At 48.4% G+C, this 12,728-nt stretch overlaps 3 protein-coding genes across 3 annotated transcripts in view; 1 reads left to right on the top strand and 2 right to left on the bottom strand.

The window, feature by feature from the left end:
- The first annotated feature begins 693 nt into the window (after positions 1-693).
- On the top strand, positions 694-3,492 carry LOC142974162 (uncharacterized). Its single transcript, XM_076116325.1, has 5 exons — positions 694-904; positions 1,134-1,349; positions 1,675-1,868; positions 2,184-2,287; positions 3,193-3,492. The coding sequence occupies exons 1-5, from the start codon at positions 897-899 to the stop codon at positions 3,196-3,198; spliced, it is 528 nt and encodes a 175-aa protein (XP_075972440.1). The 5' UTR covers positions 694-896; the 3' UTR covers positions 3,199-3,492.
- Positions 3,493-3,833: 341 nt separating this feature from the next.
- LOC142974197 (uncharacterized) lies at positions 3,834-8,147 on the bottom strand (the record flags this gene model as incomplete). The annotated part of the gene is made up of 9 exons (XM_076116360.1): positions 3,834-4,074; positions 5,152-6,150; positions 6,355-6,491; positions 6,659-6,781; positions 6,884-7,019; positions 7,236-7,358; positions 7,441-7,568; positions 7,646-7,769; positions 8,010-8,147. Coding segments are annotated over 9 exons (1,938 nt in total), but the record flags the coding sequence as incomplete, so codon positions are not given.
- Positions 8,148-8,507: 360 nt separating this feature from the next.
- Positions 8,508-12,728, bottom strand: part of btv (dynein cytoplasmic heavy chain beethoven) — a 41,747-nt gene continuing 37,526 nt past the window's right edge. The window contains exons 50-61 of the mRNA XM_076116692.1: positions 12,338-12,492; positions 11,955-12,130; positions 11,630-11,739; positions 11,265-11,555; positions 10,867-11,016; positions 10,666-10,785; positions 10,313-10,505; positions 10,049-10,224; positions 9,830-9,970; positions 9,664-9,762; positions 9,436-9,580; positions 8,508-9,187 (exon numbers count right to left, since the gene is read on the bottom strand). Of these exons, the coding sequence (XP_075972807.1) occupies positions 8,619-9,187; positions 9,436-9,580; positions 9,664-9,762; positions 9,830-9,970; positions 10,049-10,224; positions 10,313-10,505; positions 10,666-10,785; positions 10,867-11,016; positions 11,265-11,555; positions 11,630-11,739; positions 11,955-12,130; positions 12,338-12,492 (2,325 nt within the window). The 3' untranslated portion in view covers positions 8,508-8,618. The remainder of the gene's footprint in view (positions 9,188-9,435; positions 9,581-9,663; positions 9,763-9,829; positions 9,971-10,048; positions 10,225-10,312; positions 10,506-10,665; positions 10,786-10,866; positions 11,017-11,264; positions 11,556-11,629; positions 11,740-11,954; positions 12,131-12,337; positions 12,493-12,728) is intronic.

Genomic DNA, 12,728 nt, shown 5'->3' with positions numbered 1-12,728 from the left:
AATAATAGATCTAGTAGTACATGTCTACTGAGTAAAGTTCTAACCTTTCACCTGCAAAGCATTGCAATTAGGGTGATCAACAATGCATTTGCACATTATTTGGCTTTAATTATATTATTTGCCAATAATGCCTTTTACAGCCGAACACACATTAGGCCTGTACAGAGAAGGGACTGATCTTAGACAAAAAACTCAGAGACACGAATAAAAAAATGCGACAATTTTATTAAAGTTGTGTACATTATTCAATACGGTATTGTGAAGAACGAAAAAGGACACCGAGGACAGTCCCTCGTTTGAGCGGCTCTTTTGATGAAACAAGTGCTGCAGCTTTTCTAAGTACCTATTTTCAACAACAAAGTATTTATAATTACTATATTTTTGTTGCATTTAATTCAGAAGTTGATTACGTGATTGAATAACAAACATCCATTCAATTATCCGTCTAAAAATCCTAACGTTTGGCATTAACAATATTACCTACTTAGTATAGGATGTTCACTTACACAAACATGAGTGATGACACTATTTTTTTTTAAACTAGGTATAGTTCATCCATTTACTAGAATATTTAAACAATTCTTAATAAATAAAACGTGAAGCAACAACTTATCTGCGTGGTGTATTAAGTTACCCAAAATTACAACAGCCTATTGTCCCGCGCGCCGACATGTCGTGACATGATTATTGTATTTGTTCAATTATTATCAAGTGGCACAGGTTCTTACTTGAAAATAAGCTTTTATTCCCTTCGTTAATCCCTAGTCGGCCAGTTTTATTTGTGTTGTAGAGTGAACCAGGCTTCGTACTTAAAAATAATATGGTGTAATATTGTGCGGGGTGATAAGCCAGTTCGCTTTAGAGGAATGGGACATCTACTAAGTCGTTTATAGAATATGTTTCGGTATGTACCTATATCTATCTAAGTACTTACATATCTCTTCTAATTTATTGGATTCAATTTAACTAGATACTAAGTACAGATCTAGTTTACTTGTTACTTGAGTTACCTACTTCAAACAACAAATCGAATTTAGGTATAGGTACCTACCTAAACCTATAAGGAAAGATAAGTATTTATACCTACAGATTATAAGTAATTTCCTAGGCATCTTTGGTAATGTTGTTTCCAGGTTTATTTGTGTGATGCTACTGTGTTCAGCTATGGATGCGCAGCCGATATCTTGCACAGAAGATACACATTGTTCGGAAGGATTTTATTGTGAAGCACAATCGCATGTTTGTCAAGAATGTTTGAGTTGCGACGTTTTACGTCGACACGCACCCCAGCATCAAGCAATTAACACGTGCATCAGATCCGTTGGTACGTGCGGGCCCTGCGTAGAGGGGTAAGTTCAATTTTCTTATCTCGTTATTGTTTAATTAGTGACTGTACAGAGGTCTACACTACTACAGTCGATCTAGGTACTACGAGGTACTACGATCCTACAGTCACTAGTAGAAATACCTACGTGATTTGGAACCCTTTACGATTAAAGAAACAGAGAGAGATGGTACTGTGTATAGTGTGTATAAACCTTGCCCAATAAAATATCAGTAGGTAATAGTAGTAGGTACCTACCTACTTACTACTTATATTACGTTGGGGTCGGCATTGATGAATACCTACCCAAGTTTTTTTACTTATTGATTTGAGCTTAATTTTGATTTCAGCTATGTAAACGTCAATATTTACATAAACCAGAATGACGTGAAACAAAAATGTGTGTCTCTCGAATTGTTCAAAATTGAAAGCAAGTCCTACTGCAAGCAAATATGGATTTCGGCTGCGTCAGCAGTTGCCGTTGTAGTGACTTTATTTGTATACGTTATTCGGAATACCTACATATTTCAAATTGTTCCTCATTGTAAGTATCTACTCATATACTTATTTTATCATTACCAAAATATAAATAAAATATGCTCCTAGTAATTATTTCTTCGATTTGGTGTAAACCATCATCAAATTAATGTACCTACCTACCATGTACCTACCAAGTACCAAGTGATGTACCATGTAGTACCTATTCCTACGGAAGTGCATAGTACAGTCGGCGTCATAGTAGGGTGGGCACGTTTCTTCTCCCAAGTACCTACATAGAAATGTGTTGGTACAAAAATTGCTTCAAATACTTAATTGATAGAGTTTCGTTTGTTGATATCTTAATTATAATTCTTTATAGATGCCCCTATCAGCGACGTCACGCCACAATCGACTGGTGAAGTGGTTGTGCCGACTATGATGCCAAAGAAAGATGTTATGAAACAGATAATTAGTTATTTTGAGGTGATTATTTAATTTAAATAATTAAGTATAAATTAATTTACGATTTATAAATCTATCTGACACCGGTTAAAAACTATGAGTATTTTATGAATGTCGAGAAATGTCGAGAATAGCATCCATACTAATATTATAAATGCGAAAGTAACTCTGTCTGTCTGTCTGTCTGCTACTCAATCACGTCTAAACTACTGAACCAATTTGCATGAAATTTGGCATGGAGATATTTTGATACCCGAGAAAGGACATAGGCTACTTTTTACCCCGGGAAAATGACGCATTTCCCGGGAAAATTCAGAAAATTCAACGAAGTCGCGAAATATCAATATTATAATGACATTAAATTAACAAAATTCCGTTGCCATGGCAACTGTTTTAATGGCGGATATGCCTTAGCGCGACATCGTTGTACTAAGAGATATAAATAATATTGAGAATATTTTTCGTGAAAAAAAAAGCATATTTTATATCATCACGCTACGACCAATAGGAGCAGAGTACCTAACAGTAAAAAGTGTTACAAAAACATGGAAAATTCTGACCCATTCTCTCTTATGTGACGCAAACGAAGTTGCGCGGGTCAGCTAGTATTATTATAAAAATCATTCTGTTTAACAATTTCTAGATAACAAAGGTTCTCTTTTTTATTTCGTTCTCCATTGGGTATGAACCAGTTAATTTTAATTACCTGTCTACTTACCTAAGGATTAATATATTATGTAAATTACGGTGGATAGACGATGGATGGAAATTGTCTTATTCTTGGTCTTGAGCTTATCCCACCACAAGACGGCACATGTTTTATTTCTCAAAAACGTATTGTCAAGGAATTTGGCATTTTTTTCTTCTAGCCTCCTTGGAGTATCCGTATTCTCATTAAAAAAATCATATTATTTCATCTTTTTCAGAATTAAGAAGATTAGACTCTTAAAAAAACCCGAGGCTACGAGGCTGTAATATCTTTAAGTTTTTTTTTAATAATTGGCTACTGTATTGATCTCTTTTATTTGAATATTGTGTTTGTAATGTGCGTCTAAATTAGGGCAAAGCTACGATATTACGTTGCGTCGACGTATCGCTAAATCGAGGTCGATAGACAAGCGTCGTAAATGTTTGCGGTGCGTCATCGTAGCGGTGTGCTGTGGCCTGGTCCTATGTAGAATTTATTTGTTTAAGTTCTATTGTTACTTATGTAATAAAAATGATAAAAAAACTTAAGTCTTATTTTAATTTTTTACTGTCCCTCTGTTGGGAAAGGGTCTACTCCCAAATTGGGAAGGAGTAGCTAGCCAAGTTCCAAGTAATTTTCATTAATCATTAAATAAAGCTAAAGAGTTGTTTTCTGTCTATTAGATCGGAAAACCTTATACGACTTAAAAATAGGGCTGTAAAGGAAAACTTCTATAAACGTTGAATAACGACAAAACATGCTTTTATTTTGTAATTAAATACTTATAACAGTACGGTAAAAGGTACTTTAAAGAGGGAAAAGTATATTGAATTAACACAACGAGCTTTGTGGTACTGTACTGTATTTATTAAAATAATGGACCTAATTAATATAAATAATATAGTGCTTATTTCGAGCTATAACAGTTTGAATGTTATTCTTATCACAAACACTTCAAATGATAGAAGATAGATGTAACAGGAAATCAGTATTGTAGACTAGTAACATATTCAGATGCAAGTTATTTTAACATGAATCTTTGGTTTAAAGCCAGCTTGTGCAATTCAGTGTGCATTGATATGTTAATTAATCAGTAGACAGCAGGAAACGAAACATATCTCTGAAACAAAAATCATCATCAAAGCAATGCCCAGGGTTACAGTTTAATTTAAATGTAATATTACAAATATAAAATAACTCATCTGGAGTTATCAACCGAAGACTCGCTTGTTTAGAAAGTTAATAGTTTTACGCCCGTTATATCGGAAGGAATAGTCTAATAATAATAGGGGGCGAGCCTATAGCAATGACTACTTGGCAAGTTATCAGACTCCGGGCTACTATGGAAAATAATATAATCTAAATTAGAAAATACTAAATACTTTGCAAGGAATCCGAAACCTCGTTATCTGCAGTGGAAAACGCTACTGTTTTAGGTCACAGAGTACTTAGTATAAATTAGTAATGGTATTTGTATGTATACGTACCAGTGCGTGTGGTGCGGCGCCAGTAGTAGTGCGGGCGCGTGTAGCGCGGCGCTGTGCACGTCCCAGTGCGGCGCCAGCGGCGCGCGCGCCTCCAGCACCTGTGTACGTACCAGTGCGCGTGGTGCGGCGCCAGCAGCAGTGCGGGCGCGTGTAGCGCGGCGCTGTGCACGTCCCAGTGCGGCGCGCGCGCCTCCAGCACCTGTGTACGTACCAGTGCGCGTGGTGCGGCGCCAGCAGCAGTGCGGGCGCGTGCAGCGCGGCGCTGTGCACGTCCCAGTGCGGCGCGCGCGCCTCCAGCACCTGTGTACGTACCAGTGCGCGTGGTGCGGCGCCAGCAGCAGTGCGGGCGCGTGTAGCGCGGCGCTGTGCACGTCCCAGTGCGGCGCGCGCGCCTCCAGCACCTGTGTACGTACCAGTGCGCGTGGTGCGGCGCCAGCAGCAGTGCGGGCGCGTGCAGCGCGGCGCTGTGCACGTCCCAGTGCGGCGCCTCCAGCACCTGTGTACGTACCAGTGCGCGTGGTGCGGCGCCAGCAGCAGTGCGGGCGCGTGTAGCGCGGCGCTGTGCACGTCCCAGTGCGGCGCGCGCGCCTCCAGCACCTGTGTACGTACCAGTGCGCGTGGTGCGGCGCCAGCAGCAGTGCGGGCGCGTGTAGCGCGGCGCTGTGCACGTCCCAGTGCGGCGCGCGCGCCTCCAGCACCTGTGTACGTACCAGTGCGCGTGGTGCGGCGCCAGCAGCAGTGCGGGCGCGTGCAGCGCGGCGCTGTGCACGTCCCAGTGCGGCGCCAGCGGCGCGCGCGCCTCCAGCACCTGTGTACGTACCAGTGCGCGTGGTGCGGCGCCAGCAGCAGTGCGGGCGCGTGCAGCGCGGCGCTGTGCACGTCCCAGTGCGGCGCGCGCGCCTCCAGCACCTGTGTACGTACCAGTGCGCGTGGTGCGGCGCCAGCAGCAGTGCGGGCGCGTGCAGCGCGGCGCTGTGCACGTCCCAGTGCGGCGCGCGCGCCTCCAGCACCTGTGTACGTACCAGTGCGCGTGGTGCGGCGCCAGCAGCAGTGCGGGCGCGTGTAGCGCGGCGCTGTGCACGTCCCAGTGCGGCGCGCGCGCCTCCAGCACCTGTGTACGTACCAGTGCGCGTGGTGCGGCGCCAGCAGCAGTGCGGGCGCGTGCAGCGCGGCGCTGTGCACGTCCCAGTGCGGCGCCAGCGGCGCGCGCGCCTCCAGCACCTGTGTACGTACCAGTGCGCGTGGTGCGGCGCCAGCAGCAGTGCGGGCGCGTGCAGCGCGGCGCTGTGCACGTCCCAGTGCGGCGCGCGCGCCTCCAGCACCTGTGTACGTACCAGTGCGCGTGGTGCGGCGCCAGCAGCAGTGCGGGCGCGTGCAGCGCGGCGCTGTGCACGTCCCAGTGCGGCGCGCGCGCCTCCAGCACCTGTGTACGTACCAGTGCGCGTGGTGCGGCGCCAGCAGCAGTGCGGGCGCGTGCAGCGCGGCGCTGTGCACGTCCCAGTGCGGCGCGCGCGCCTCCAGCACCTGTGTACGTACCAGTGCGCGTGGTGCGGCGCCAGCAGCAGTGCGGGCGCGTGTAGCGCGGCGCTGTGCACGTCCCAGTGCGGCGCCAGCGGCGCGCGCGCCTCCAGCACCTGCGCCGCGCGCGCGGCGGACATGTACAGCGGCACCACCACGCTGCTCTCCGACAACACGCCGCTGTCGCCCTGCTACCATGCGATACGATAAAATAACGTCGTTCATGTACACGTGGGCCATGTTTAGTCGAGGCAAACCGCAATTCCGAGATAATAGAATACCTTTAGAGTACAATAGTATTCTGTATATTAAATATTTTGAACTGGAATCTGATTTATTAAACGGTAAATGCAAGGCCAGTCATTAGTGGTATGAGTGATACACTGTCATGTTACCTGTAGCACGTAGCGCAGGACGAGCGGCGGCGCGGGCACGTGCGGTGGTGCGGCGGGACCGGCGGGAGCCAGCGCTCCGCGCCACTCCGCACCCGCTAGCCTCAACCCCACCACTACCATCCCGTCTGTTTGTACGTCTGCACAGTACGAACGAAACAATTAAAGGGCAAATTGAAATACCTAATTAATTATGTAGCAGCGAGATTCTCCGTAATGCATGAATACATTACAGCATATAAACAATTGATTTATAACTAAATAAATCTTCTTAACAAATTCGGTAATAATCTACTATTAGTTTTACCTTTAGAATCCCACTTGACGGAAAGTACGAGCGAGTTTATAGGGCAAGCGAGGCGCGCTGCTGTGCGGACTCGTAACGCCCACACCACGCGCGACGGACGTACGAATGACCGCAAATCTACTTCTGTAGATGTAAAAAAATGGGTTTTTGATGAATGTTGATCACGACATGATCACTGTTTTGAAAGGTTTATAAAACAAATAAGTATTGAAAATTATAATTTACCTGTCGGCATATAGTCCGGCAATGGATTAGTCATAGTGAGTCTGTTAAGGGCGGCGCGTGCTCGCTCGCCGAGCTCGCGCACGTATGCGTCTGCCTCCTCCGGCCCGCTCCATAACATCTGCCATTCCTCATTTGCCTGTATCACATAACATATTCTATAACGTTGAGCAAGCTTTGTTGACAATGCAGCAATATATTTTACCTGGATTCATTTTAAATCAGAGATTTCTAGCTTGAGGTTGACACATTATAACTAGTTAAGGTAATATCAGCGTGATTTTAAAAATAAAACTCGGGAAGGTAAACATGGGAGAGTTGTAAAATTTTAATAACGTAAGTTAGGAGCTCATACGTGATGTATGGGTGCGGCGTGCAGGTGCGCGCGCGCCGCCAGCGCCACGTGCACGGCGCGCGCCGCCCGCGCCGCGTCCCGCGCCTCGCTGTCACACACGCTCCACCACCAGCCCGCGCACACCTTAACCAAACAAATTTACATTAAACATAAGTTTATTGGTAATATTTAGCATATTTCTATATTAAAACACCCAATCTTATACCTTTTCGGGTTGGTATTCTCCTTTAATGAACGGACTTCCCGACATCAACTTCTTCCATAGTGATAAAAGTGACTTCAAAGGCGTGATACCGTCGACTTTATTTCGAGCACTGACGGTTGAATTTAGTTCTGAAAATTGGTCACAATGTTAAATATTATTATTTACGTACGTACTTCGCTGTATGTCAAAGAGGGGAGTGATTTACCTTTGAGCCTACTAATGATATCTGTAGCAGTGTCCTTCTCCCAAGCGACTCGGCAGTTGGCCGGTAACGCCAACAGCGCAGGCGTGTCGATGTTAGGTAAATTATCGAACGCAACGATGTAATCCTGAAAATTGAAAATTAGTTAAGCTTGCAGATTAACGATTTTCGGCCAAAGAACTTAGCCTGCCACCACTATATCGGGATAACCTGTAGTTCGGTGGAAGCGGGCAGCGGGTGCGTGAGCGGCGCGGGTGCCCAGCGCGGCGCCAGCACGTGTTGCTGCAGGTAGCGGCGGCGCAGCGCGGCCAGCACGCGGCTGTCGGCGGCGGCGGCGCAGCAGGGTAGCTAGTGAGCGGAGCGGTACCTGCAGCTCGGTGGCGGCGGGCAGCGGGTGCGTGAGCGGCGCGGGCGCCCAGCGCGGCGCCAGCACGTGTTGCTGCAGGTAGCGGCGGCGCAGCGCGGCCAGCACGCGGCTGTCGGCGGCGGCGGCGCAGCAGGGTAGCTAGTGAGCGGAGCGGTACCTGCAGCTCGGTGGCGGCGGGCAGCGGGTGCGTGAGCGGCGCGGGCGCCCAGCGCGGCGCCAGCACGTGTTGCTGCAGGTAGCGGCGGCGCAGCGCGGCCAGCACGCGGCTGTCGGCGGCGGCGGCGCAGCAGGGTAGCTAGTGAGCGGAGCGGTACCTGCAGCTCGGTGGCGGCGGGCAGCGGGTGCGTGAGCGGCGCGGGCGCCCAGCGCGGCGCCAGCACGTGTTGCTGCAGGTAGCGGCGGCGCAGCGCGGCCAGCACGCGGCTGTCGGCGGCGGCGGCGCAGCAGGGTAGCTAGTGAGCGGGGCGGTACCTGCAGCTCGGTGGCGGCGGGCAGCGGGTGCGTGAGCGGCGCGGGCGCCCAGCGCGGCGCCAGCACGTGTTGCTGCAGGTAGCGGCGGCGCAGCGCGGCCAGCACGCGGCTGTCGGCGGCGGCGGCGCAGCAGGGTAGCTAGTGAGCGGGGCGGTACCTGCAGCTCGGTGGCGGCGGGCAGCGGGTGCGTGAGCGGCGCGGGCGCCCAGCGCGGCGCCAGCACGTGTTGCTGCAGGTAGCGGCGGCGCAGCGCGGCCAGCACGCGGCTGTCGGCGGCGGCGGCGCAGCAGGGTAGCTAGTGAGCGGGGCGGTACCTGCAGCTCGGTGGCGGCGGGCAGCGGGTGCGTGAGCGGCGCGGGCGCCCAGCGCGGCGCCAGCACGTGTTGCTGCAGGTAGCGGCGGCGCAGCGCGGCCAGCACGCGGCTGTCGGCGGCGGCGGCGCAGCAGGGTAGCTAGTGAGCGGAGCGGTACCTGCAGCTCGGTGGCGGCGGGCAGCGGGTGCGTGAGCGGCGCGGGCGCCCAGCGCGGCGCCAGCACGTGTTGCTGCAGGTAGCGGCGGCGCAGCGCGGCCAGCACGCGGCTGTCGGCGGCGGCGGCCAGGCGCGCGGCGTACAGCGCCGCCAGCGCGCGGCCACACGCGCCCGCCCGCAGCGCCGCCGCGCCCGCGCGCACCTCGCCCCACTCCCACGCGTACCACTGCGTCCAGCCTGCGCACACACCACCGTTATTTTCTGAATCGCTAGTCACTACGTTTACATAAAGTCTGTGTATCCTACCAGCTATCCTTGTCGCGTTTAGGTATACGATTTACGAAATCATTTGCATTTTACACTTACTAGACTTTACGTCATATAGTAAAATCGAAGGCTAACCGATCAGCAAATTAATACCTTCGTCGTGCATAACTTTACTACCATAGGGAATTGACCAAAAATTGTATAAATGAGCGTAATACCTTGCGGAATATAAGCGCGTCGCTCCTGCACGAGCGCGTGGAACAGCGCGAGCGCAGCGTGCATCCTCACTGTATTCACGTCCGCTGTGTACTTGCCCCACGCTGACAGTGTAGCCATTACATTGTTCTTCACGCCTTCAGGTGACTTCAATGACAACAAATATTCAATACGAATAGGCTCAGATGCAACATCACAGACGCATTAAAACGTACACACACAATATTTACCTCGAGAATAACATTAACGCAAGCGTTCGATATCAACGGAGGAATGTCTCTATCCTCGGATAGGATCCATAGTCGAAATTCTTCATGATAGCGGTCGCCCTGAAATTTTAGGACATTAGAAAGGAACACGCCAAAAATACCGTTATGGAGAAACAAGGATATTCACCGGCGAGTCGAGATACGAAGCGATGAAGGCCTGCAATTGAGGCGTGAAGGGCGAGGCGCCGACCACTATGGCGAGCCAGGCGCCGCCGCGGGACGACTCTAGGGCCGCCTCCCATGCGCTTTGACCTTCCTCGATGCCCACCTGTGTATAGAAGTGATATTATTATGTACTATCTGTGTGAGGAGAAAGCAATGTTTGAATAAGATCTATTATAGTTACGTGAGTGAGCAGTCGGCCGGTGGCGGCGGCAGCGAGCGCGTCGTGTGCGTGCGGCGCTAGCAGTAGAACGGGCCGCGCCGCGCCGCCTCGCGCCCCGCGCCCGCCTCGTGCTCCTCCGCGCGCCGCACACTGCCCTGCGCGGGTCACCGCCGCACCGTTTTGTAGCACGCCACATCCTAGACCACCAACCAGCATTACCATTATTTACTTTTAATTTACCTAATATTATTATAAGAGATCTAACGATCGAGTAAAGTGACGAACCTAATACTTGATCAACGAAAGCGACGATCGCTCGGTAGACGCTATCGGGCCTCGTCGATGAAACCGCCACGACAGTTTCGAATGCGTTCAGCTTTAATTTGCTGAGTAAGTTGATATCACCCGACTGTTGGAACTCTTTCCAGAAGTTCTCATTATCCAGACTCATTCTGTTGAACAAGTCTTCGTTCGACACCTGCACACATAAAGAGTTTTTTTTTTAAATACTGCCAATAGTTAAAATAATGATTTTGACATCACAACGTATAGTTGAAGCTATCAAATAGTAAGCTGTAAGTTCGACATGACTATTGGTTTGATATAATGAGTTTCACAATATAGAATTCTATACAAACCATAAGCTTCAAAACTTTCTTAACACAGTCTTCAGGTAACCAAGAATATTTGTTTTTGATGTCTTTAACATTACCCGTATCTTCTAATTGGTCATAGTTGCCAATGAAATGTTGCCAGAGCTGAAAAAACATTAAGAAATTATTATTATGTTGAGTATAATCTATACAGTGCGCGATGCAATTCATATGTATTTTACTTACTCCGTTAGGTATTAACTCATCGTACACCTGTCTCAGTAGATACAAAACGACGACGTATTTATCTTTCTTGTGCAGTGCCAAGAGTACCCGTTCTATAATCTTCCTAGTAAGATATTTCACCACTTCTTCGGTATTTATGTTGTTTTGATCCTAGAATTTAAAAAAATATGGGAAAAAATCTCATGAATAGTAACAAAAAAATGCACATCGCTATTATATATTAGAATACAAGAATAACACGAACACGCATTATACGATAGAATGCTTGACGTTTCGGCCCAGGTTGCACGTGGCCGTGGTCGCAGGCCTGATTCTTATAATAAACATGCAACACGAAAGTTGAAAAAATATGAGCGCACATCGAAATTGGATGAACATAATATGTATATCAAAGTTACCTGCTGTCGTCTTATAGCTTCAACGAAGACATCCTGTACGAAGTCAACGGGTAGTGCTATAAGTGGCCAACGTGTGGCTAGCTCATTCGTGGCTAGTGCCAGTACAGCGGCGCGTTTAGCGGGCGGCTCAAAGGCGTGGCACGCCGCGCGAGTCACTCGCTCGATCTCCTTCGCCTCCGCTAACGCTTGTGCGATCGTATCGTTAGTTGCGCGAGTCTTACTCAACGAGGCCAGGAAACCCGCGTCTTGTAATATATCACCCTTCACCGATAGTTCCCGAAGTAAGTTCTCCTGTAAATAATTTAGCTGTAGCAAATGTATCATAACTCGGTAAGTTGGCACGCTAGTTAAAAAAGATATAGGACCTGCAACTCGTATTGTTGTTTTTGTAAAGTCGCCTTTTTAAGCTTTATCTCCTTGGACTTGGCGTCCACGTCAGGGTTTTGTTGTTGTAAAGCGTAGTAGATGAGTTGATCTGGAAAATAAAATTATTTGTTGGATTACGTTTTGGAAACAACAGAGAGGTGGATTCATATGGATTGCACAGCATAACTGATAGAACCTGTCAAAATCCTCTATTAGTAATTTTTTTTTAATGAAACAAAGTCATCAAACAAAGTTGTGAGTTTGCAAGTCAGTTGAAATGAAAGAAGTCAACTAGTTACGAGTGCAACAGATCAGATGGTGTACCAGTGAGCGCATGCAGCGTGTGCGCGAAGTTGAGCGGCGACAGTGCGGCGGAGGCGTGCGCGCCCACCCGCGGCGCCGTCCGTGCCTGCAGCAGCAGCCGCGCCCCGCCCGCGCCGCCCGCGCCCAGCCACGCGCCCGCCTGCTCCACGTCGCTGATCACCAACGTGCGGGACAGTCTGCGAACAAACAATATTTACATCATTATCGCCTTTATGCTTTAAAACTAGTCGATAACTTTGACTAATCATTGATCATTACTGCCATTCCAATCGACAATCCAATCATCTTTGTTGGTAGGATTAACGAAAGCTCATATCTTGATCTACTCTGTTACGACATAAGTTTAATAGACCATGGACAAAAAGAAATAAGAAATACCTCACCTATTGGCGTATTGAATGGCGGTCATCAGCTTTTCGCTTCGTTGAGACACGAAGTCACAGTTGGAATCAGCGAGAGTGTTCTTGAGCCAAGCCAAACCTTCACCGTCTGGATCTATGATCAGTGGGGTTAAGCCACACTTTTGACTCTCCAAGAACTAGAAATAATAATAGGGTATCGTTAAAACGCAGTAAGAATAAAGTTACTCTTAAAAAGTCAAAAATGTCATTCTCAAATATCTTTGACAGTCGTTAACAGTGGTCAGATGCTTGAAAGGCTGACAACTAGTCTTACCGAAGGGTATCGTGTTATAACCCAGGTAAATGGTTTGTAGAGGTCAGATAGGCAGTCGCTCCATTAAAAAGTAAATTCAGCTGCATCCGGTGAGACTGG

Source organism: Anticarsia gemmatalis, chromosome 7 (genome assembly GCF_050436995.1).
Source record: "Anticarsia gemmatalis isolate Benzon Research Colony breed Stoneville strain chromosome 7, ilAntGemm2 primary, whole genome shotgun sequence".
Lineage (NCBI taxonomy): Eukaryota > Metazoa > Arthropoda > Insecta > Lepidoptera > Erebidae > Anticarsia > Anticarsia gemmatalis.
Note: the sequence above shows the minus strand (reverse complement) of the source record. Positions and strands in the feature narration are given on the sequence as shown.

Bases quoted from the DNA above. Each gene is read 5' to 3' on its own strand.
- LOC142974162 (XM_076116325.1), top strand. The intron at 1,350-1,674 runs GTAAGTTCAATT...TTTTGATTTCAG, and splicing joins TGCGGGCCCTGCGTAGAGGG to CTATGTAAACGTCAATATTT. The intron at 1,869-2,183 runs GTAAGTATCTAC...AATTCTTTATAG, and splicing joins ATTTCAAATTGTTCCTCATT to ATGCCCCTATCAGCGACGTC.